This window comes from Heteronotia binoei, chromosome 7 (genome assembly GCF_032191835.1).
Source record: "Heteronotia binoei isolate CCM8104 ecotype False Entrance Well chromosome 7, APGP_CSIRO_Hbin_v1, whole genome shotgun sequence".
NCBI classification, from domain to species: domain Eukaryota; kingdom Metazoa; phylum Chordata; class Lepidosauria; order Squamata; family Gekkonidae; genus Heteronotia; species Heteronotia binoei.
Window position 1 is genome coordinate 73,662,197 of NC_083229.1, and position 26,123 is coordinate 73,688,319.

The 26,123-nt window shown below is 41.9% G+C and overlaps 1 protein-coding gene across 1 annotated transcript in view; it reads left to right on the plus strand.

The window, feature by feature from the left end:
- LOC132574738 (ras-related protein Rab-10-like) overlaps nt 1-26,123 on the plus strand; it is an 80,471-nt gene that overhangs the window by 18,573 nt on the left and 35,775 nt on the right. The window contains exons 2-3 of the mRNA XM_060242973.1: nt 12,188-12,248; nt 21,513-21,651. Coding sequence (XP_060098956.1) covers nt 12,188-12,248; nt 21,513-21,651 — 200 coding nt within the window. The remainder of the gene's footprint in view (nt 1-12,187; nt 12,249-21,512; nt 21,652-26,123) is intronic.

The following is a 26,123-nucleotide window of genomic DNA, read 5'->3' on the forward strand; positions in this document are numbered from 1 at the left end:
CTGAATATGAGGCCTGGATGGGTCTAAAATGTCTTCAACCCAATTTTCAACAAAAGACTTATTTCCAGAACTGTAAAGTAAAGCTTTTTGTAATAAGCCATGTTGTGGAAATCTAGAATATGGCAAATTTTGGAAGTTTCCACATTGCAGCATGACTTAAAGTTCCAGCTTTAAAGATAAAACTAAATTAATTATGTCAGTGGCATTTTTCTGAAAGGACTTGGTAAAGGGCACACTGGCATTAATATGGTAAATTTTGACTGGTGTGTATCACAAAACACATAGAGAAGTACTTTACCAAGTACACATTCAATGGAGAAAGTAGTGAAAGAAGTCCTTTTCTCCCTTTCTCACAATACAAGAACTTGTGGACATTCAATGAAATTGCTGAGCAGTCAGGTTAGAACAGATAAAAGGAAGTACTTCTTCACCCAAAGGGTGATTAAACATGTGGAATTCACTGCCACAGGAGGTGGCAGCGGCTACAAGCATAGCCAGCTTCAAGAGAGGATTGGATAAAAATATGGAGCAGAGGTCCATCAGTGGCTATTAGCCACTGTGTGTGTGTGTGTGTGTGTGTTTATTTTGGCCACTGTGTGATACAGAGTGTTGGACTAGATGGGCCATTATTTGTCTGTCTTTCTGGCTGTCTTTCTCTCCTTCCTTCCTTCTTTCTGGCTGTCTTTCTCTGTGTGTGTGTGTCATTCTTCCCCCCCTCTCCTTCCTTCCTTCCTTCCTTCCTTCCTTCCTTCCTTCCTTCCTTCCTTCCTTCCTTCCTTCCTTCCTTCCTTCCTTCCTTCCTTCCTTCCTTCCTTCCTTCCTATTTTTAGTTTTCTGCTGTGTGATCCTTGTGCTTTTTCTCTATGTTTTATTTTTAAAATTGCATTGCAAAATCCCACTATTCTCCTACCTTTCCTAAACAAAATATTGCAAGAGTTTTAAGCATGTTTGTACATCATTTCCTGTCTCCTGGCTCCACCCCCAAAGTCTCCCAGCTCCGCCCCCAAATTTTAGTGGGCCACGAAAGAGAAGTGTAAAAATAACCGGGCCATGGGAGGGAAACATTTGGAAAACCCTGCCATAGAGTATAATAGAGAATTGATCTGTGGGTATCTGGGGCTCTGCAGGGGAGGGGGGCTGCATAGCATCTGGTGCCTCTCATCAAAAAAACCTAAAAAACAAAGTTTCAAAAAGATTGGACCAGGAAGTCCAATTCTATGAGCCCCAAAAGAAGGTGCTCCCATCCTGCATTATTTCTAATGAAGGGAAGGCATTGGAAAGAAGCATGGTCCCTATAAATGTGATGGCCAGAACTCCCTTTGAAGTTCAATCACAACCTTGCTCCTGGCTTCACCCACAAAGTCATCTGGCCCCACTCCCAAAGTCCCCAGATATTTCCTGACTTGAACCAGGCAACCCTAGATTCAGGGTGTCCAGAACCAGGAAGCCATTCTGTTGTGCTCCATGTGGGGGGGAGGGGAGAGTGAGTGAATGTTTAAGCATGTTGTTAAAGGCCAAGTTCATGTCTGCTGCAAGTAAGCAGGGACTTTTTGTAGCATCAGACATGCTGCTGAAGTGGATTGAGGTAGAACATTTACCTCAATGGGCTACTTTTTACTTGTTGAGATTTTTTTTTTTTAAAGAGGAATATCAAAAATGACATCTTCCATCTGCAATCTGAAAAGCTATTCAGTCCATTCAGCTGTCTCAACATTCTGCTGTATATTAGGCCAGGTCTTAGAGCAAATTTACACATTACTTTGTGTCTGCTTATAGGGGCAATGTAGCATGTAAGCAGGTCACAAATCTTAAGCACAGCAACTTCCATGATCTCATGAGAAAAATTTGCAGCTTCAGGGAGCATGACAGTTCCTGTGGCTGAAATCCATGAATTCCTGGCTCACTTGATACTCTGTTTGCACAAGTAGACCGAGCAAGAGGGAGAAAAGCAGCAAAAACAAATAATATGAATCACGCTTGTTATTCTACATGGTGTATCATTGACAGCAATGCAAAAGGTGTTACTTGCCAATGAGTCTCATGATGGTGAAGTGCATTTTTTAAATCCACAACTAAGGACCAATCAGAAGATAATTTTTGTAAAATGAAGTATGTGATGTTATCACCCATGCAACTGTGTGCCTGTACAATGCTGCAGCAGCCCATTGTCCTACTTGCTACCTTCTAACAGCCAAATAATAACTTAACAGAGCAAAGTAGGCTCACAGGCACCAAAAGCACAGGATAATTGATAAAATAAATTCATGTGGCTGCTGTGACAGAATCCGATTTCAGTATGATGAGAACCTGTTATTCTACCAAGCACTATAAGCTCTGTGTCTGATGTTAGTAAATACTGATGGACATGTTTTTTTCTTTCTGGGGAAATGGTGTACTTAATTTATCAGTTTTCATCTTCTTACTTTTGGTGCCTGTGAGCTTACTTTGCTCTGTTAAGTTATTATTTGGCTGTTCGCCATTGGCTAGATATTTTCACAATAATAGAGTTTTGCATTTTGTTAACTGTTGTGATTCATGCTTGGCAGTTTCTTCTTTTGCAAGCCTTAGGGCAGTATTTCCCATTTGCAGGGTTGTGACCCAGTACCGGGCCACGGAAGCCTCACTACCAGGTCACAAGAAAAGCCAAAGCTAGCCCCACCCCGAGCAAAGCTAGTTCCACCCCCAGCAACGCATGACCTCTACTCCGCTTCCTTCCTTCCCCGTCTCTCTGTTGTGCAGAGAAAAGCTAGCCTTGAAGACTGACACAGGCTGCAAAGCCTGCGCTCCATTTGGCTTCCTTCCTTCCCCCGTCTCTCTGTTGTGCAGAAAAAAGCTAGCTTTGAAGACTGACACAGGCTGCAAAGCCTGAGCTCTGTTAGGCTTCCTTCCCCCATCTCTGTGTTGTGCAGAGAGGAGCTAGGCTGCCTCTTCTTCCTTCTCCCCCCCTTCCATTGTTTAATAGAAAAGCTAGAGTTCACTGGCACTTTAGACCCATGAAGTGTTCTTCAAGGTATGAGCTTTCATGTGCCTTGCAGTATGCTCTTTTGGAGAGATTTCCCCGTGAGGCCTGGACAGCAAGAAGGGTGTGTGTTTTTTTTCCCACCGGGACAGGTAGGGAGTGGGCATTCCAGTAGCTTTTTTCTTTTTTTTTTAACCAAACGACCCCTGCGCAGAATTGTTGCTGGCTGGGGTCATCTGATGGTGAGAAAGGCTTTTTTTTCCCTCCCTCCCCCCCTTCTTTCTTTCTTTCTTTCTTTCTTTCTTTCTTTCTTTCTTTCTTTCTTTCTTTCTTTCTTTCTTTCTTTCTTTCTTTCTTTCTTTCTTTCTTTCTTTCTTTCTTTCTTTCTTTCCCTGCAAGTGATGCTCTGTATTCTTGGTGCTGGGAGGGGGGAATGCAACAGTGGGAGGACTTCTAGTGCCCTGGCCGCACTGGTGGACATTCTGATGCTTTTGGGGCATTGTATCAGAGAATTTTGGACTGGATAGTCCACTGGCCGGATCCAACATAGCTCCTCATGTTCTTTCTTTCCATGTCTTCCTTTCCTCTCCTTCCATGTCTTTCTTTTCCTTTCTTTCTTTCCTTCCATTTTTACTGGAAGAAACTTTTCTGTTCATCATGCTGTTGTTGCAGACATAGGAGCTCTGCCAATGAAAAGTTGGCACCCCCAGTTGTAGCCAGCTGGCCTTTCTATGAGATTTCTGTGTGAGTGAATGAGAGTGAGAGGTGTGGGGCAGAAAGAGATTATTGGAGGTTACTGCAGTATATCTCAACAGAACTGGAAATGATGGCACTATGAACTTGGCACCATTTTACTGGTCCTGCTTTTAACAGTTTCTGACACCAAAATTAAACTCCTACTGTAGATATTAAAAATGGATTAAAGAAGTTCACTGGCTAAATATCTGCAAAACAAGTTGCTTTTAAAGGCATGGGAAACACGGCCAGTAAAAAGCTGCAGACCCCTCATAGGTATCCTTTTTGGGATAACTACAGAAAAGCTTGTATGAATGTCATATAACTGGAAATTAATTCATTAATTTCAGTACAATTCTCTGCTACCTTTCATAGCAATTTCCCAGTGTTTCAGCCAAAGAAAAGTATGAAAAACAGCTGTTGAAAGATTTTCTTGATACCAAGCAAGTTTGGTTATAGCTTGAGTTAAGGATCCAGTACTAGCAGCTGAAGGAAGGGCCTACTAAATGTTTCAGCATATTTTGAGGTAGAGCAGCTGCCAGGGTCCAGTGTGGGTGTTACACAATGCTATCATTCCTGATGGCAATGGCAACAGCACTCCCAACTGCATACACTGGCCAGTGCTGTTGAGGAAGGGGTGCGTAGGTTGTGCAGGCAATTGAACAAAGGCATTAGGAGTGCTTGCAAGCTGGAGAAGAACACACAAACAGATAGGTGCATGCAGGTGTGGGAGTGGAAAGAGAGGACCGCCCACTTTCCACCCCTATTTTGGCTCAGCATAAGTTTCAGAGAGATTTTTCTGAAAATGAAGTTATTTCAGAGGAAGAGGCAGGTTTTGTGGAGTGCCCTGGAAGTGACATCACAGGAAAAGGTGGAGTTTTGGTTCAGTGTGCCCTGGAAGTGACATCACTTGGCCCTTGACACCACAGGAAATGACATAATTCCTATCTTCCGGCTCCACCCCTAAAGTCTCTTTGCTTGACCCCCAAATTTTAGTGAGCCATGAAGGAGAAGTGTAAAAATAACTGGACCACAGGAAAGAAAAGTTTGGAAAACCCTGCCTTAGGGCATGGCATATGCTCCCCATCCCAAAGAGGTTGCACCCTGGGCCACTCAGACTGTGTAGCCACTAGGTGCCCAGTTGAAGGGCCTCCCTTACTGTAATATCTCAAGTTGTTTGCCAAAACATATACCCTTTAATTCACGCAATTCTGCCATTCTAGTTAGGGCCTAACCAGAAGAAAACCAGGCTTATTTAACCCTCACATAACCATGCAGAACAGGTGAAAAAGATACCCTTCTGATTGGCCAGGTTTGGAGGGGTCCAAAAAAATTCCTGCTCAGTCCCAAAGGTGGGTAGCTAATCCTACACAGCCACAAAAGAGGAAGGGAGGGAAGGGTGGAGAGCTCCAAAATGCTAGACGGAGGGAAAGGCAATGACCACTGCCAAAACAAGCTGGCATGCCTGCCTCGCATTGGTCCCCAGCCATTAGTCGCAACCATATAGGCTCCCCTACTCCTCATGCTTCATTCCAAGAGAAGGAGGAGCAAGCAAGCACAAGCGCCCACTCAAATTCAGTGGGAACCGACTTTCTTTTGGTTTGAAATGAAAGGACACAAATAAGAGCATTTTCATCTGATGAATAGTTATACCTTAGCAAGTATTTTTCTGTTCAAGCAGATACTAATCAGAATGTTTCATATTCTAAAGTGATCATATTGGCCATATCACCCAGGGTTAATTCTTTAAGGTTTTAGATACAGCAGCTTTGTGCCTGCTTTGGACTGAGCATATTGCTGTTTAAAAGCTCTATTATGTGTCAGGTTTTAAAATCCTCTTCAGCAAATTGTTTTCTAGCTAAAGCGTAGCTAAGGCTGGGTGTGTGCAGGTGAAAATCTGCAGCTCAGTTGTGCATCGCTGTATAGCCAGTGTAAAAACAATCTGCATCATGTGCATGTGTTGTAGGTCAGCTACAATGTACAACCAAGTGGCAGAATCTGCATTCCAGACTGACATAACTGTTGATATGATTGATATGCCAGCATCGGCATGGTGTCAGTCCTAGTGCTGGTTTGTCCTGTGTCATTCTATTTATGATACAGAGGTATACCAAGCAATCCTAAACAGAGTTACACCCTTCTAAATTATTGACTTTAATGGATTTAGAAGGGTGTAACTCTGCTTTGAATGTCCTAATAATGTAAGTGGTGGCTTATCATTCTGCTTTCAGTCATAGTGAGATTGGCAGGGATCCTAGCTTTGTTTCCTTTACTGGGAAACTGTAACAAAGATATATGGCTGTTGTGTTTGCATTCTCCTAGCAGGTGAGAGTGTGTCACAACTCCTGATAGCCTGCTTCTGAAGTTTTCCTCACCACGGAAACCTTATGTGGCTGCCAGTTTTGGACAGAAATGGGTAGGCAGCAGGAAGGAAGGGCAGGGAATTGCATTTGATTTGCAGCTGTTTGCCCACAAGGCAAGTGCTACTTGTCCCACGAGAGCAGTCGAGTGTCAAATTGTATGACTGGGGTTATCTCAATTTTTGCTTAATCTGTAGATAGGAACTATTAAAGATAGAATAGGCGTTCTTTGTCTGGTTTGTAAACTTTGTTTGCTTGTATGGCAGACAAAAAGGGTATGTTGCAATTGTACATCCATTGTGAATGTAGCATAAATGTTTAGCAAGTGCTGACACCCACCACCAAACAGTGTAGACTGGGGAGAAGGCACATTATCAGTGCAGAGTTATATCCTTCCAATCCCTTAAGCTTCAGAGGATTTAATAGTATGTGTGAAGAATGCACTGTAAATCTCCATAGGGTGTGTGAAGAAATGCATTTTTTCCTGTGGATGTTTGAAATGAGCAAAACCTTCACTCTGTTTTAAATGTATTTTCCCCTCTGCACTGAGAACAGGCTGAAAGGGGGAAAGTCAGTCTAATTGCTTTCCAGCTTCTCTTCATACAAATGCTAATAGATCTAGCAGGAGAGAGAATGTGTGAATCAAGCTCTTTGTGTTGGAAAATACCTGGAGACTTTGGCAGTGGATCTGCAAAAGGGCGGGGTTTGGGGAGGGGAAATGGCCTCAGCATGGTACAATGCCATAGAGTCCACCCTTCAAAGCAGCTATTTTTTCCAGAGGAGCTGATCTCTGCCCACTGGAAATCAGTTGTAAAATAGAGAGATCTCCAGGTCCCACCTGGAGGCTGGCAACCCTAGCTCTCCCTCTTCTCCGAGCAGGGAACAGAGAATTGGAGGATTTTAGATTAAAAAGGCTCCAGGAATAATTTCTATTAAGAAAATTTCTGGAGACTTCCAGAAAAGCGTCTCTGACCGGGCCTGACCTGGACAGTGGGAGGGGAAAAGGAGAGAATAAAACTCCTTGCAACAAGGGGGAGCTTTTTGTGTGTGCTGCGTCCTTCAGAGCAGACAGGAATCTTAAATGAGACAGCCATTTGACCATGTGCTCACCTGAAGAGCTGGAGAGAGCTTCAAGGTAAAGGCACCTCTGTAGAGATTTGTAAGCTGTAGGAGTCTATCCTATATTTTAATGTCTGATAGGGCATATATCGAGAGGGACAGAGGATTTGTGTTTTACCAGTTTCTTTTATAACTTGATTCTGGTAGTTGTTCTCTGTACCACAGAGACTCCACTGATTTGGACATGCTATTTTAAAAGGAGTGCCAGGGAGAATAGGCCAGCAGTTTGCAAGTGGCTATTCCTCCAGGGGTACACAAGGGTACACCAGTTCTCATGGTGACCAGACCTGGGCAGCAGGAGACACAGAAGCAAGGTGTTGGATCTTGGAAGGGAAGCTGGGAGCTGTGACCCACCCAATGGGGAATCACTGCAAAGGTCAGGTGATAGCAGCGGACTACCTGAGAGATAAAGAAAAGCCTCTCCAGGTGTTGGGAGAACCTTGGAGTGGGCAGGGTGGAACCAGGCCTGCAGTCTAGAACAGGCTTGTTCCTCCATAGAGTGCACAAATCTTTTTCCTTCTTCCAAATCACTTTTACCAAGAGGGAAGAGTGGAGGGAGTCCTGTCTCTTTTACCTAGGGGGAAAGGTCTATATAGCAACAAGGTTAATATGCTAAAATTTCATTTCTCAGTGCTCTGGAACCTTTGTCTCCTGTAGTCAGTAAATATCAAATCCTGCTCACAACCACAAATTTTAGTTGTGCATTGCTAGTTTGTTAGCAATATTTTGGAGTATTGCAGCTGTGGATAGCAGCATTTAGCTGTTCAAGATTTGCTTTTCTTAAAAATAAAAATGCATTCACAGTAAATTTTCATTGAAAGCACTTTATTCAGCACTTAAACTCTCAGGGATGGTTGCCCTTCTTCCTCTTCAATTATGCAGTTTTTGTGAATTATAAGCAGCTATAGTTTTCTAATTAAACTTATACGGATCATAAGGCAGACTCATCACATTGAGAATAGCAGACTATAAAGAATAACTGGTTTTGTTTAAACAATGGCACCTCGTTGAATGCCAGGGGGAAAGTTTATGGGGGGAAAAGATTTGCATGTCCAAGTGAACATGGAAATTCCTTGCCAAATAAGTTTTAAAACATTTTCTTGACATATTTCCTCTTCGTAAAATTCACAGCAATGCTACAAGTCAGATATTGTATACAAAATATAAATTTCAAAATGCTTTGGAGATGAAACTTAAATCTTGGATTAATAGAAATAGGCACCAAAGAACACACATAGAATCATAGAGTTGGAAGGGACCTCCAGGGTCAATACATTTATATTTTGAATTTTTGTTGTAGACAGAACAACAAAAGCAGGAACGCAGTTCTGGCTGGCTTGGTGTCAGGGGTGTGTGGCCTAATATGCAAATGAGTTTCCTCCTGGGCTGTTTCTACAAAAAGCCATTTGTGAAATAATAGTGGTATCAAGGGTGTGTGTCCTAATATGCAAATGAGTTCCTGCTGGGCTTTTTCTACAACCACCCCCTGGTTGTAGATAATAAAAACATAATAATAATAATAATAATAATAATAATAATAATAATAATAATAATAATAATAATAATAATAATAATAATAATAATAATAATAATATTTTATTTTTATATCCCGCCCTCCCCGCCAGGCGGGCTCAGGGCGGCTAACAGACATGGGAGTCCCATGATTCACATAAACAGCATAACAGACATGGGAGTCCCATGATTCACATAAAACAACATAACAGTTTAAATATCAGTTACAAATAAGTTATTTAAAATAGATAAAACATATAAAATAGGTGCTAAAATGTTGTAATCCTGATGTACATAAGATGGCTAAGTGTCAGCTCGTTAGTTAATCAGGTTCTGTCTCGAATGCCAACTGAAAAAGAAATGTTTTGCAAGCCCTGCGGAATTGGTTCAGGTCCCGCAGGGCTCGCACCATCTCTGGAAGGTCGTTCCACCAACGAGGGGCTATCACCGAGAAGGCCTGCTCCCTAGTAGCCCTCAACTTAGCTTCTCTTGGCCCAGGGATTGTTAGTAAGTTCTGGGAACCAGACCTCAGTGCTCTCCGGGGTACATATGGGGAGAGGCGGTCCTTTAGGTAGGCAGGTCCTCGGCCATATAGGGCTTTAAAGGTGATAACCAGCACCTTATAGCGAACACGGTAGACAACCGGCAGCCAATGCAGATTCCGCAGCTCAGGCCGTGCAGGTTCCCACCGTGGTAGTCCCTCCAACATTGACTGGATCCAGAGAAGCATGAGTGGAGGAGATGTTGCACAAGCAATCTTTGACACTGTTCCTTTCTAAAATAAATGTATTTAAGGCACAGATACTTGGGAATCTCTTTGTTCATTTTCTTCTCTTTCAAATAGTATACAATTATGTAAGTACATGTGAATTTATGAATGAACATAGAGACCTGTGGCAAAAACATTCTCTCACTGACATGCACATCCTAGATCTCCACTTCAAAGTGATGTCACTTGCTCAGATACCAGTCTTTCTTTTGACTGTAGTGATGGCATGGGAGAAGTCTCTCTCACATTCACACCTGGGAGGCACCCCCCAGCCATTTCTACCTGTTACTGTAGCCTATCTACCTATCTGCCTGCCTGCCTCACAAGGCTGGCTTGTTTGTTTACAAGGAAAAAGAGTGGAGCAGTAAATTCTATCATTGCCTACGTTATGGAATTCATACCAGCCCTTCTTTGCAGAGGAAAGCTGATTTTGTCCATTTGTTGTGGCATCACTCCTTTCTGCCCTAAGAAGTTGAAGATGAAAATTGTTCATAGTGTAGCTGTTGAAGAGATGAATGGGCCTTAGCAGCACTGAAGGAATAGTGGCAACCAATGGCACAGTCTGTCGTGGACGCCTTAAAATGATCAGGCTCCTGCCTAAGCTGGGTACTACTTGCATTTGTAAAAAGTCTTATTATTATTATTATTGTTATTATTATTATTATTATTAGGCCTCTTTTGGAGTACTGTGTACAATTCTGGTCACCAGCCTCAAAAAAGATATTACAGCATTGGAAAAAGTCTAGAAAAGGCAACTAGAATGATTAAAGGGTTGGAATGCTTTCCCTATGAAGAAAGGTTAAAGCACTTAGGGCTCTTTAGCTTGGAGAAATGTTGACTGAGGGGTGACATGATAGAGATTTACAAGATTATGCATGGGATAGAGAAGGTAGAGAAAGAAGTACTTTCCTATCTTTCTCCCAATACAAGAACTCGTGGACACTCAATGAAGTTGCTGAGCAGTCAGGTTAGAATGGATAAAAGAAAGTACTTCTTCACCCAAAGGGTGATTAACACATGGAATCCCCTGCCACAGGAGGTAGTGGCAGCTACATGCATAGAGGGCTTTAAGAGGGGATTGGATAAACATATGGAGCAGAGGTCCATCAGTGGCTATTAGCTACAGGGTATAGATGGGACTCATTGTCTGGGGCAAGTGATGCTCTGTATTCTTGGTGCTGGGGGGAGGCAACAGTGGAAGGGCTTCTAGTGTCCTGGCCCCATTAATGGACTTCCTGATGGTACCAGGGTTTTTGACCACTGTGTGGGCCATTGGCCTGATCCAACATGGCTTCTGTTATGTTCTTAAGTCTGAAAATGTTTCTTACAGTTGGTTTTGGATTGCTGTGTACTTTATTTATAATTATAGAATAAGCCAAAATGAAAATACAAACAAACATACTACAATCAAATAACATTTATCTGGTTAGTAATCAATGGTAGCTTACTTACGATGACCATATATTGTGCTATAATGCTGTGGCTTAATATTTATCTGCAGTGTAGTTGGCATTTGACACTACATTTCTCATTTTTTTCTTACAGCCTTGTCTATTTCTGAAATTTGTTTGAAATTTTATATAAAGCTATGAACAAATCATGCATGCAATACTTATTGACTTCTCTTTTTCACTAACATTCATTGACCTTTTAGGTCAATAAATGTACAGTTGATTTAAGAAGTCAATATGCCTTATTTTAATTTAGATTAAATTTTCACCTGATTCAGCACTCTTTAGTTCTCATTTTATAAATAAAAATGCTCATGTCAATTCATTATTAAAATTTATGTCAAATGGAAAATGTTTTCCTGTAGGATTGGAAATCCCCAACTGAGTTATTATTTTTAAGTATTTCCAGCTCAGTGTTTGAGAATGACCTTCCTGTACCCTATTACATATGAGGCCCCTCATGAATGATGTTCTGGCTACTGTACAAACCTGTATAAATGTCACATTGTGTAGATAATTCTGTATAACAAGAAGGAATGTTTTCCTAAAAGAAAGTTATAGATCACTTTGCATAGGCATAGCAATATGTTTGGCACAAACGATACTTCATGTAATGTTCATTTTATCAATTAAATTCTAGTCCAAAAAGCTGTCATGTCTGATCATGCTGTCCCCTGTCTATATGGTACTTAGTGCAGAACTGGAAATTAAGCAAGTCTTTTGCTCTTTACTCCCTCCTATACCCAGCCACCCTTCCCCTACCTGGGCTTGAATTCCATGGAAATATTTCAGATGATGGAAGTGACTTTCTAACCTCCCACTGTGATCCAAAATACTCCCAAATGCTAATCTGATGGGGGGCAGATGACGCCCTGGGGACAGGATGCAGGGGGAGTTGGAGGTCTGCAGTGAGAGGGGAAACTTGGTTAAAATTAGTCCCTCCCCTAAGCCAAAAAAATCCTAGTGGATCTAGCTCTGTTATTAGTTTGTGTTATCTTGATTGGCCATAACCCTACAAGATTTAATGGATGTAGGGCTTTTGGTTTTTGATTTTCTGTGTTGGATTTTCTGTGAAGGAGTTAGAAAAAGCTTTAATAGCATAACAGAGGTATTGGAATTCCTGTTCTATGAACATGCCATTTTCCTGTATACTTTTCTTGGCAAGGTTCAAAGAAAAATACAGATTATATGAATTTTTGTATACTTTTTTGACAATTATATCTTTGATTGGTTTCCATTTTTTAAAATTTCAATAAAATAGTTTTTTCTTTTTTTCTTTTAGGCATTGATTTCAGAGTAAAAACAATTTTATTAAATGATACAACACTGAAACTTCAAATATGGTAAGCTTTGTAAACAGGTTATGATTATTTAGAACAGTGGTTCTCAACTTGGGAACGAGCCTTGTCATGAATCTAATTTCATAATGAACATTGCCTGGTTTGTGGTTCTTGAGCAGTTGGTTGTGCAATCATGCCCACAATGAACTACCAATAAACCTCCAATTTTTCACAGAGGTTTGTACAATTGTGTCCAAGTGAAGTCCAGGTGGTGAATTCACCCACCTCTGGGTGAACTTGCAGCTTGGACTTCACTCTTGTGTGGCACAGTTTGCAAATGTGTTTTTATGTATTTTATTGTATTAACCATTAATGTATTTTAAGCTGATTTATTGTTAGAGTTTTATGTTGTAAGCCGCTCTGAGCCCGCTTCGGTGGGGTAGGGCGGGATATAAATCGAATGAAATAAATAAATAAAAGCCATTTAAATGGAATGTTCTCTTTAAATGGCTTTTGTAAGATCTCCCCCCACTTCAGGGAACTGCCCCCAGCAGAATGGAGGGAAGATCTCACAAACCTCATGAAATGAACTGGTTTGGTAAACAGGGAGGCTTGTGAAGGTTCATGGTTCATAAGACCCCCACAAACCAGGACAACAACCCATTTTCATGGTTCATGCCTGTCCCTCAACAGTGGGTTGGAACCCAAAAGTGAGTTACAACTCTCAGGAGGGTTGTGGGGCCTTGAAGGTGGAAGAGGAGCATCTCAGGCAAATTTGAGATTTCCTTCACATAATCTACATTGGCTATGCAATCAGCTTATTGCTTATTAATGTTACATATTAACATGAAAAATTAAATACAAACTTGTTAAGTGTTACATGATTTTTGCATTTTAGGTTGAGGAGTGGGGAAACAGCATGGAGTTACATTGTAAGTGGATTTGAAAAGTACAATAAATAGTAGTCATGAAATCTATAGGAAATGTAGAAGTAGAACCACTGATTTAGAATATGTAAATAACAATTTAAAAAACCCTTGAGTTTGCAGTTCTTCCGCCATATTTATTTAAAAGTAGGCTATTTTCTTGCTTTGTCTAAAAACACTAGAACAAAATAGGGAAATGTTATTATGATGCCCCCCTTTCTCTACCCACCCTCAGAGGCAAGATTTCCCCTTTACTGTCTGAACTGCCCTAGTAATGTGTTTTCTTCTTTGCTGAAGAACTCTGGCTGTCCCACCCTGTCACAGTACAATATTTTGGTAGTCAGCTCAGCCCAGGAACCTGAAGGAAGGATCAGGAACCCACTTTAATTTAAACAACTTAAATGGCACTTGAGGTGTTCTGAAATTCAAAAATAACAAAATGTTTTATTTAACAAAGAGGGGAAAGATCAGGTGAAATCAGGGATTGAAATTTCAGAAGAAACTCAATCTAGATAACACTGAGGTAAAATCAGTACATGCACATACTTTAGATCTTGTATTTCAGACTGAGGAGGCAGAAGTTGGTTCTTTATTCATAGTTCCTTATTCATTTCTTATTCGTTACCTATTCGTGAATTCAACCAAAAACACCGAAGAGAGTTTGAAAGCTCTGAACCCTAAAATAAGGTCTGGAACCCCATATATCATACACCCCCTTGTTCAAGGGACTCTGCCCTTTGAGAAGACATGTGCTGCTTCAGGGTCCAAAGAGTGGTTCTTGTGCCAGCTGCTCCAAAGCAAGCTGCCCCCAGGACACTCAAACAGGCAGACACTGGCACCAGGCTGTACCCCAAAACAATATTTGGACCACCCCAAGTGACACATCCCCATGCACAGGACACTGTCCCCTGCAAGAAGACATGCAGTGCTGCCTGGTCCAAACAATGGTTCAGGCCCCAGTGTCTGCCTCTTTGAGTGTCCTGGGGGCACCTTCCTCTGGAGCAGCTGGCATGAGAACTGCTCTTTGGACTATGAGGCAGCGCATGTCTTCTCTAAGGGCAGAGTCCCCTGCATGTGGGGGTGTATGGCATATGGTGGTCCATGCTGTATTTTGGGGTGCAGAGGGCAAGCAGAATAGTTCCTTATTCAAATATCCTTTGGAATACAGGCTTCTAGGTGGCACTCCAAATGGAAGCTTGTGGCACCGGAACCATTGTTTGGACCAGGCAGCACTGCATATGACAGGGGACAGTGTTCTGAGCATGGGAATGTGTCACTTAGGGTGGCCCAAACATTGTTTTGGGGTACAGCCTGGTGCCAGTTTCTGCTTCTTTGAGTGTCCCAGGGGCAGCTTGCTTTGGAGCAGCTGGCATGAGAACCGCTCTTTGGACCATGAAGCAGCCTGTGTCTTCTTGAAGGGTAGAGTCCCCTGAACAAGGGGGTGTATGATATAAGGTGTTCCAGACCGTATTTTGGGGTTCAGAGCTTTCAAACTCTTTTCAGTGTTTTTGGTTGAATTCACAAATAAGTAACGAATAAGGAATGAATAAGGACCTGCAAATAAGGAACCAACTTCAGCCTCCTCTGAGAGTTTTTAAAGCTATTAACAGTTACTTAAATCTTTATGTTGAGAGGCTTTTGTTCCAGTGTTTTCCCAAACACTACACACATTTTTTTTGAGTATTCTCTGACTCTCTTGGTTTGCAGAAGGCTGGTTTTTAAATACACTAGACCAGGGATTTCTCCATTCTTCAGAACGAACTCCCTGTTTGACTGGATAGGGAAATTGTTCTCTCTCTAGGAGATCTATCTCCTTTACTTTGCCCAAATGCAAGTCTTCACCTAACTTCCCCAAATTTCTTCACAACTTTCCCCCAGTTCTCTGTCAGTTGTGTAGTGGTCAGGGCTAATGCGTGGGAGTAGGCCAAGTCGGCGGTCTAGGGCGCCACCTGGCCTAGGGGCACCACGAGGTGTCCCCTCTCCTCACATCCCATGCATGCTGCCGTCCTGACTTTGCCAAGGCTTCCTGAGGCTCGGAAGGCCTCAGCAAAGCCGGGGGCGTGGCAGCAAGCACGCTCAGAGTCTGGCTCAGAGCATGTCTGTGGTCTTCTGGACTTTGCCAAGGCCTCCTGAGGCTCGGGAGGCCTTGGTGAAGTTGAGGGGCATGGCAGCGAGCTCGCTCAGAGCCAGGCTCTGAGTGCACCCGCTGCTTTCCAGACTTCGCCGAGGCCTCGGGAGTGACGAAGAGGGCTCTTTTTCTAGCAGGAGCTGCTCTGCATATTAGGCCATGCTCCCCTGATGTAGCCAATCCTCCAAGAGCTTAGAGGGCTCTTAGTACAGGGCCTAGTGTAAGCTCCAGGAGGAGTGTCTACATCAGGGGGGCATGGCCTGATATGCAGAGCAGCTCCTGCTAGAAAAAGAGCCCTGGTGACGAATATACCACCGGGGGGGGGGGACAGAGGAGTGGGGTTCGACCTGGGGTGCAGGAACCCCTAGCGCTAGGCCTGGTAGTGGTTAGGTGTGCAGTTTGGTGTAGTGGTTAAGTGCATGGAGTCTAACTTGGGACAACTGGGTTTGCTTCCTCACTCCCCCACATGCTGGTGTGACCTTGGGTCAGCCACAAGTTCACAGCAGAGCTCTTCTCTCAAGAGCAGTTATCTGAGAGCTCTCTCAGCCCCACCTACCTCACAGGCAGTGTTCCCTCTGGCTCTCAGTTTTTTAGCTTCCAGCTCACACATATTTGTCTTAGCTCACGAAGGGTGCCCTCAGAACAAACAGATTCATGCAGTAGTCAAATCACTTGTTCACAACTTTAATGCTAGTAGCTCAGAAAGTACAATTTTTGCTCACAAGACTCCACAGTTTAGAGGGAGCATTGCTCACAGGATATCTGTTGTGGAGAGAGAAAGGGAAAGGAAACTGTAAGCCACTCTGAGACTCTGAATGAAGGACAGGGTATAAATCCAATTTCTTCATTTATTCTTTCTTCTTAATTTGTATAAAACTGTTCTCAGGTAAGGCTGAAATCAAACTCAGCAGTCAAGTCAGACGCTCTCCTCAGCATACAGCTTCCATGTCTTTCTCTGCTCAGCTGAAGCTAACAAATCAGATGGCTTGGCACAGCCTTTCACTCAGTGCTCTCTGTTTCAATCTATAACCTTTGTACACTTTGAGTATTTCCTGAAGCTCTATTTGTGTCTAATGTAGCCACTAGTCACATACTCTGAAATAAAAAACACTAAATAATGCACTTTCGATGCACTTTCCAACTGGATTTTGCCAGTTCACAAATACTGCCTTGATCCAGTGGAGCTGCAGGATAAACATGTGGAATAGTTCTTTATTACAGCACTGTCTGATGAACTCCTATGAAAATGAGTTGCTATTATATTCCATGCATGTTGTACAGTATAACCTGGGTTCCTCTGAGCCACTACCCCTTGACCACGCAAGCAGTGCTCAGACCTCAATGTTATTTAAACCAGACCTTGGTAAAATATATGAAGGTTTATTAAATACTTAAGAAATAAGATAGCCCTAGGCAACACAGACTATACAATCCTGCAGCAAGAGGGCTACTCTGGGAGAGGTTAATGCCTCCCTACTACAGTGCCCCATCCAGAACACTTCTGGTTTTGATGCTGTGTACCTAATGTTGGGATTGAGAGCAGGATTGGAATCCTGTTAGTATATTTCCCACCCTACTGCCTAACAGTCTCCCTACCTGAGCTGACAGAAGTGATCTTGGGAGTGGTATTGAGGATCCCTAGGCTGGTTGTCCTAGGGGACTTCAGTATTCATGCCAAGGCTGTCTTGTTTGGACTGGCACAGGATTTCATGGCCTCCGTCACAACCATGGGCCTGTCTCAGGTAATAACTGTTCCTACACATTATGCGAATCACACTCTTGATGGCAAATGTGTGGGGTCAATAACCTATGTATACAGGAGGCGGTCTGCCCAGGAAACCCTTTTAAATAAAAAGGAGATAGATGGTAAATAAAAGGATTTGTATTAGAAAAATAGATCAAGCATACAAGAAAATAAATCACACTAACAAGCACACAGTCCTAAGAAAATAGCAAAAAAAATGGATAGGAAAACACATAGGATAAAAGACAGACAGGGCAAATACTTTACCAGTTTTGAAGAATCCAGAAACACGGACCGATACCGATGACGATGAGGGAGGGGGGAGCAAGAAATGACCAGCATAACTCACAAATAAAAGGGCTCAAAACTGATCAAGTGTTTGGGGGTGGCTCAAGCAACACGGTAGGGGTGCCACAAGTGAGACACCAATCTGGCCAAATTCATGTCCTCAGGCGCTGTGACATCTGACATCACCCAAGGAGGAGGCTCCCAGAAGTTTGGAAAAAAGATTAATGGGCATTGATGGATTTACCTACTGCAAGTCATTCTTAAAACAAAGAAATATGATGGGTCAATCTAGTGCCCAATTACTATCGATTGTGACACCATGGCTAACACAATGGGAGAGGCCTATGTGAATGGATTAAGTCTTCAGCAACTATCATCTTTCCGGATGTTTCATTGTGTCAAACGCTTGTTTCAATGGTTGGCAGGAGCAGTCTTTTGTTAGGTATGAAGATGTGACAGCAAGTCTATTGTTAACCGTTGATGTCTCCGTTTGCATCTCCATAGCACATCTAGAATATGTGGGCCTCTTGTCTCACCCTCATGGTGCTGGGCAGGAGCAAGAGTTGTTATTTTTAGGACATCCCAGGAACATGGTTGCTGGAAAGGCTGCTTCTTGTCACTGTCCTTCTGATGACAGGGATGCAGTTGTGGTCTGCAGGGCTGGGTAGCTCTCTTGGGGAAGCGCGATCTGGAGCCCTTCTTTGTGGGAGAAGTGCAGACAGGCACAACAATAGCAAAAACAGGCACAGAACCATCTGGAGCCTGGCTAGAAAGTTTGCTGCTTTGTTTCACACACATATAAGAGCCCCGTGGCACAGAGTGGTAAAGCTGCAGTATTGCAGTCGGAACCCTCTGCTCACAACCTGAGTTCGATTCTAGAGGAAGCTGGTTCAGGTGGCCAGGTTGAGGTTGACTCAGCCTTCCATCCTTCCGAGGTCGGTAAAATGAGTACCCAGCTTGCTGGGGGGGGGGAAGTGTAATGACTGGGGAAGGCAATGGCAAACCACCCAGTAAAAAGGTCTGCCGTCAAAGCAGTGTCACCCCAGAGTCGAAAACGACTGGTGCTTGCACAGGGGACCTTTCCTTTTCCTTTTTTCACACATATAACAATGTCCATAGTGGGTTGGCACCCACATTAATAGTTTGGACACAATTAAAACTGGGAGTCCAATATAGCAGCGTATATGTGAGTTTCTGGGTAACAGACCATAGTAACTAATAGTATATATGGGCCTGGCACCAGAGCCAGGGGAACCACAGTGGTGGGGAGGGGGTTCCAGGTATCTATATGGAACTGTCAGGGGAGGTCATCCAGAGGTCTGGGTTGGTTAGTCACCAATATGCGGATGATGTTCAGCTTTGTCTCATGCTTCCGGCTGAAACCAGGGAGGCTGCAGAAACCCTGAATTGGTACCTGGATGCAGTTTTGGCGTGCATGTGGGCTAATAAACTGAAACTTGATCCCAACAAGATGATATTGCTACTGGTGGATAAGCAGGTGTCAGGAGTTTCTTTTATCAGCATCCACTGGTTAGCCAGCTGTGGCCTTTTCTGGGCAGAAAATATCTGGCTATTGTGATGCACACCCTTGTTACATCTAGATTAGATTGCTGCACTGCACTCTCTGTGAGACTGGCCTCTATAAGTGCTTGGAAGATTCAATTGGTACAAAATGCTGCATCCAGGATGTATACTGGAATGGGTAATAGGGACCATATTACTCCAGTCCTGGCCCATCTACACTCGGTCCCAATTTGTTTCCAGGCAAAATTCAAGGTGCCGGTGTTGGCGTTCAGAGCACTAAATGGTTTGGGACCACCATACCTGTAGGACAGCCTGCTTGTTTATGAACCTGGACAACCACTGTGGTTATCTTTGGAGGTCCTGCTTTGGGTGCCCTTACTTTCTGAGATTGACAGATGGCAACTAGGAAGAAGGCCTTTGTGGTCATGGAACCAAAGCTCAAGAACCCTGTCTTCAGGGAGATTCATCTGTTCCCTTGTGTAGCTATCTTCTGTCCAGGGCTAAAGCCTTTTTTTGTTTTGTTTGGCATTTTTATTTATTTATTTATTTATTTATTTATTTATTTATTTATTTATTTATTTATTTATTTATGATTTATATCCCGCCCTTCCCACAAAAGTGGCTCAGGGCAGCTCACAACAGATAGTCAAACACAAAATTAAACAAGTATTTAAATATATAAGCATTTAAAACTTTAAAAACATTAAACATTACAACAGTATGTATAACAGGAGTCTGGCAAGCTACATTTAGTTTCTCATATCAGTTAAGTGTAGGCTAGCCGGAAGAGGGTTGTCTTACAGGCCCTGCGGAACTGAACAAGGTCCCACAGGGCCCTCACCTCCTCCGGCAGCTGATTCCACCATGTAGGGGCCATAACAGAGAAGGCCCTATCCCTAGTAGATTTTAGGCGGGCTTCTTTTGGCCCAGGGATAGTGAGAAGATTTTGGGTTCCCAATCTCAGTACTCTCTGGGGAACATGTGGGGAGAGACGGTCCTTCAGGTAGGCAGGTCCCAGGCCATATAGGGCTTTAAAGGTAATGACCAGCACCTTGTACCGAACTCGGTACATTACTGGAAGCCAGTGCAGAGTCCGAAGACCTGGCCGAATGTGTCCCCATCTTGGGAGGCCCAATAACAGCCGGGCCGTGGCATTCTGCACCAGCTGCAATTTCCGAGTTTGGCACAGGGGCAGCCCCATGTAGAGGGCATTGCAGTAGTCTAACCTCGAGGTGACCGTAGCATGGATCACTGTTGCTAGGTCGTCGCGATCCAGGAAGGGAGCCAACTGCCTTCAGTGATCCATCCTTTTTAACCAATGTTTTAATTGCTGTTTCTGTGTCTTACACATATTTTAAGTCTGTGTTTGATTGTTTTAATGATGTGTGTTACCAGGGTTGATTTTAATATTTTAGAATATGATTTTTATCATGTATGTTTTAAATGATTGGCCACCCTAATGGCCCTTGAGAGGAAGAAAGATGGGACACAAATTTTGTAAAAGAATAAATATGATTGATTAGTGATGCTACATGGTGTAATTTGAGATCAGGAGCTCTCATTTTTTCTTTCTCTGGGCAGCATATAAATATAGGGAGAGACGGTGACTCAGTGGTAGAGCATCTGCTTGGTAAGCATAAGGTCCCAGTTCAATCCCCAGCATCTCCAATTAAAAAGGGTCCAGGCAAATAGGCGTGAAAAACCTCAGCTGGAGACCCTGGAAAGCTGCTGCCAGTCTGAGTAGACAATACTGACTTTGATGGACCAAGGGTCTGATTCAGTATAAGGCAGCTTCATATGTTCATAGATGTAGAAATTCTAATGTTTTCTTCAAGGGATAATAACATCAGTGGCTTTTAGAAAAGATCCAAGATTTGGGGCAGAATTATTAATTTAATTATAGGTATTTTGGTGAACCATGAAAAATTTAGTCCCCACCACCTCCTCCCATCACCTAGGACATTCTGGACTATATTTTTTAAGTCATAATGGAGGCATTACTACTGTGTAAAAACACTTGGAAGAAAAGCCAGAGTATTACTCTCCTCAATTATAGTGCTGAGAGAAAAGGATATTATTTCAGTTTCACTGATGATTCTTCTATCTGAAGAACTAGAACAGAGTTGTATTTAGGCAATATAACTTCTGCAGCCTTGTTAGTTTCAAATTAAGCTACCCTGAGAAGCAAACTTTTAAATCATTTTGCTGGTTTTGAATGTATTGCTTTCCCTCTCCTGATTTATCCTTTCTTAGTGTTTTCAAAGTAGTAGATGGTTTTGGAGTGTTTTTTGTTGTTGTTGTTGAGGAGGAAGGAGCTCAAGGAACAGGTGTCTACCCGGGAGCAGTAACATAACCCCCTCTCTCCAACTGCAGCTGTCTTTGCACCTAAATCATATTATTTGTTGGTACAATTGCTTATTAGATTGGTCTGCTAATCATTCAGCCAACTTATCTCATTCTTTTACAAGGCCAGTTTGGAAATTCAGAATGGGGACTATCTGCATCCATACTAACTAATTTTGAATAGATTCTGTAGTGGAGTATCTCTTTAGTGCAGAAGTACTAAGACATACTTCACAATAAATGTTATTAGGTCAACTGGTATATACCTGTATGCATTATTTCTGCTTTTGTACTCTCAAAAGGGTACCATTAATGTGTAAGGGATGTTTATTCATATTAAGCAGTGCTAAGTAATTCCTTCCAATGTTATCTAGGGATACTGCTGGACAAGAACGATTCCGTACAATGACTACTAGTTATTTCCGTGGAGCACATGGATTTGTTCTTGTCTATGATATCACAAATGCAGAAAGTTTTCAAGGGGTTGCAAATTGGATGAAAGCTATATATGAGGTAAGTGTATGCTATTCTGTTTTGTACTAAATACCAACTAGGACAGGGAATATAATGCCTCCAGTCCCAATTTTCTGCCTGAAATGTATTAAGGAGGGAAAGAAATTTCCCCCTAGTCTCAGTGATAAATAGCACAGAGACTATGGCTGGCAGCCTAGAGGATTATCATATCATATTCTCCCCATATTCCACCCTTTCCAGGCACACGCACACACTCCCTCCAAGTCTCCGAGCATTTGCTGAGGCTGCATTGGGAACCTTAGCTAAATACAAGGTTCGATCCAATTACTTATTTCTGCTAAGTGAGGAGTCTTTATCCAGTGGACTGCTTAGTGGAAGAGAATAGTTGGATTCAGCCCATATAATTTAGGGATTTTTAAAATGGATTAAGTGAAGTGGTGAAGCACTTACAACAAATTAATTTGTTAATGAAAAATCATGGATGTGATTAGTTAAGTCATAGTACTCTCAGCACTCTCTCATCCCCACCTACCTCACAAGGTACCTGTTGTGGGGAGAGGAAGGTGAGGCAATTGTAAGCCTCTTTGAGACTCCTTAGGGTAGAAAAAAGCAGGGTATAAAAACCAACTCCTCTTCTTCAGTGTGGAATAAATAGACTCAAAATTGTTAAAGCATTTGTCCCAATTTCCTATTAATTAGTCTGTAACAGGATAGGGAAAAATAGAAACTTTTTGTCTTTTACGTTGCCATGTTCATATATTCAGGGGTGCCAAAATCACTTTAAGCTCTTGTTCCCAGTTAGCATCAGATCCTTTCCAAAAACCAATGTGTCAATGCAACCAGCAATGTAGAGTCATTATACCTAATAATATTAGGTGCCTGCAGAATTCTGTTTTGTATTCTGGGCTCCCCACCCCCATAAACTTATTCAAGATAGCTTGAATCTTTTTCAGTAATCTTTGAGACACTAAAAGCAGCAAGGCCAGAAACAGCATTACAAATTTAAGCAATATCTTCATCTTGACGGGAGCAATTTTTCCAAGCCGTGATAGCTTATATTCAGATCATTTATTTAAGCTATTCTCTACCTCCTGTAGCATAGCATTTATATTACCTATGTAACTGAAGAAGCAAATATCAAAACAATATATTTTCTTACTTCCAAAAAGTACCTGTGTGAGCAGTAATTAGCTTTTTATCAGCCAACATCATATTAACTTCTATCAGAATAGATTTTTGAGATTTATTTTGTAGCTTTAAATTATTCCATAACTTCCAATCATATTTAATAAATGATTAATTGACTTGAGTTAGCTACCATCAACCCTACTTCACCCATATAGAAAATATCGCTACCCTTAAGACTAGAGATAATTTTTCTTGTATTTTAATAGCCACTACATCTTTATAAAGATTAAATAATAATGGCAATAATAGATAGCCTTGCCTTAATGCTCAAGATAACTGAAATTGGGAAAAGAACTTTATGTAGAAGAAGAAGAATTGCAGATTTATACCTTGCCCTTCTCTCTGAATCAGAGACTCAGAGCGGCTTACAATCTCCTTTATCTTCTCCCTCCACAACAGACACCCTGTGAGGTGGATGGGGCTGAGAGGGCTCTCACAGCAGCTGCCCTTTCAAGGACAATCAAGGCCATTCCAGAAGGTGCAAGTGGAGGAGTGGGGAATCAAACCCAGTTCTCTCAGATAAGAGTCCACACACTTAACCACTACACCAAACTGGCAATCTCTTGTATGTACTCTTGGAGCTGAGTATATCAGATAAATACAATTACAAATGTTAGATCCAAATCCAAAATATTTCAACATTACTTTCATAAAATCTCAGCTGACACAATCCAATGCCTTTTCAGAATTTAGAAGCCCACATAAATCTGTTCTTGTTTTTCCAAATGTATCAAATTGATCAGTCTTTGAATATTATTTGTCATTTTTTTACCCCAGTAGAAAGCCTGTTTGATGTTTCTATACAGTTATTTAGCACCTTCTCTGATCAATTAGCTATAATTGAAAGCAGTACTTTATAATCAATGTTGAGTAGTGGAATTGGTTCCTTTCCTGTTTTTAGTATTAATGTAACATAGGCATCTGGCCATGTTTTAATCATCCGAAAAAATTAATCTATATAATTTTGGTAAATATGGAGCCAAATCTTTTACAAAAAGATGAAACCCATTTACTAACCCATCAGGTCCTGGTGATTTCCTAGTTTTCAAACTTTTACTTACTGATTTGATTTCTTCCAACTGAATAGGTCTTTCCAAAACTTGACAGTTATCCACCAAGATATGTGGAAGTTGGATATTGATAGGAAGTTATTAATCTTGTCTTCCTCCACTGCTTTTGTCATATATAAATTCACTCACAAAAAATCTTACAAAGTCTTTCACACAAAAAACTCTTCCAGAGTCTTCCACAATTAGTTCTTGAGTCCAACTTTCCCCCAGAATCTTTTATGATATGCAGATTTTTGTACTCAGTTCTGTTATCAGCTAGGAGATTGGCTAATTGTTTCCCTGGCTCATTTCCTTACTCAGACAGGACCCGTTTCCCCTTAAATAGCATTTTTACAGTTATATATGCATCCGTCAGTTTTACCTTATTCAGCAATACTTCCAATTCAGTTGTCACCTGCTTTGAATGCAAATGATTATTTTCTCTTAACATTACAGTTCAAAATACAGAAATTCACTAGTCTCCAGGTGGTCCTCAGTTAAGGGTCTCAATAATGGCCACACCCTTGTTGTGGTGCCCTTTATGTGATGCCCATAGTGTGTGTCAGCAGCACTAGGGCTGGCTGTTGTCTGTGGGAAATGCCTCTGCACCAGAAGCAGACTTCCCCAGCTGGCTGTCCAGGTAGAGTAGTTGATCCCTCCCATGGGGTTTTGGCAGGCAGGCAGCAACAGTCTCAGGGAGGCAGCTCACTGCTTGCAGAGGATGTTCCTTCCTCTTGCTGTTCAGAGACTGTTCTGGGCTCTGTCTACATTCTGCAGTTTTATGTATTGTGCTCACTATCAATTTAAAAGCAAGAATGAAATTAATGAAATATCTTTTATTAGGAACAACCAAACTGATATAAAAGATTGTAGGCTTTTGAGCTCATCAGGACTCTGTCAGGCTTAGGAGTTATTATAAGATAGAAGTATGGAAAGCATATCTTTCAGGCCAGCAGATCTATAGGCCATGGTGCTGGGTCTGGTCATTCTGGCTTCCTTAGTGAGGTGCCAAAGGGCTATGTACTTTACTATATTGGTGGGTATAGAGTTACAGCATCTCTCCTGAGAAGCTGAATTCATTCCTTTGTCCTTTCACTAAAATACAAAAACCACTCCAAGTCCATCCAAAATAATCTCATATGCTGATGGAGACACACAATTCCTGTGCAGTCTGAAACCTAGCCTTTCTGCAGCAACACTTTCCCTTGTTCTTGCAGTGGCAGTTTCCCCACCCTGTAGAATCCAAGCCTGAGGCAGGGGTAGTGGATGGAGGCTACTTTTTCAGATATGGTGTAGTGGGACCATACCATGCATTTTTATGGGAAACTGTAAAAAGCAACGAGCTATGAATATAGCACTGAGACTGTTCATATGTTAGATGTATGCTAAGTTGGTTTAACATAAGAAATGGCTGTTGTATTCAGATTCCACCAAGATTGTTAGCACCTAATGACTAAAAAATCTCAAGTCCCTGTTCAGCCTTGGGAGGGAGTTTGATTGACAAACATCTTGATGAATGCAGTTTCATGCTGAGCTAAAAGCAATTACCTCAAGTAATAAGCAATGCCCTCCTGTACAAAAATACATACTGTTGAGGCCTGTTCTTGGGCTTTACCACAGCAATACTCATAGGGTTTGGAACAGTCTCCCAGAGAAGATGAAGGAAGTCTTACTGTTCAGACAAGGTTGTAGGATAGAGCTTGTGTGGGGTGGAGTTGTGGCTCAGTGATAGAACTTCTGGTTGGAAGGTAAGGTTAACAACAAACCAAGTTGAGGTCCTATTGTTAAAATTAGTAATAGCTCAAATATTATTTCGAAAGTATTTATTATTAAATAATTTAAAACATTTAGGGGCCCAACATTAGCCTCATTACAAATTAAAATACATAAAGTATATGTCTCTGGGAGACTATTCCTATGTTGTGCTATATTATTAATAAACTAATAATGATGATGATGATAATTAATAAAGCACAACTGGAAAACAGTGTGACCCTTTGCATTTCAGACTCAAAAGGCCTTCTTCAGAGGTCAAGCATATTGTATACATGCAGCCTCATGGTACAACTTACAATATTGGATAAAAAGGGAGGGGGTTCCTAATGAATATAGAATGGCACAAGGCTGAAAGATGTAAGTGAGGCCTCTTGAGGTACATAATCAAAAGCATACATGTTGAATAGTGTTTCTGTAGTATGCCTCCCAGATTTGGTTCAGAAAGTACAGATGCAAATAGCAGATCAGAGCCAGCATGACATGAATTGTGTGCAGTGC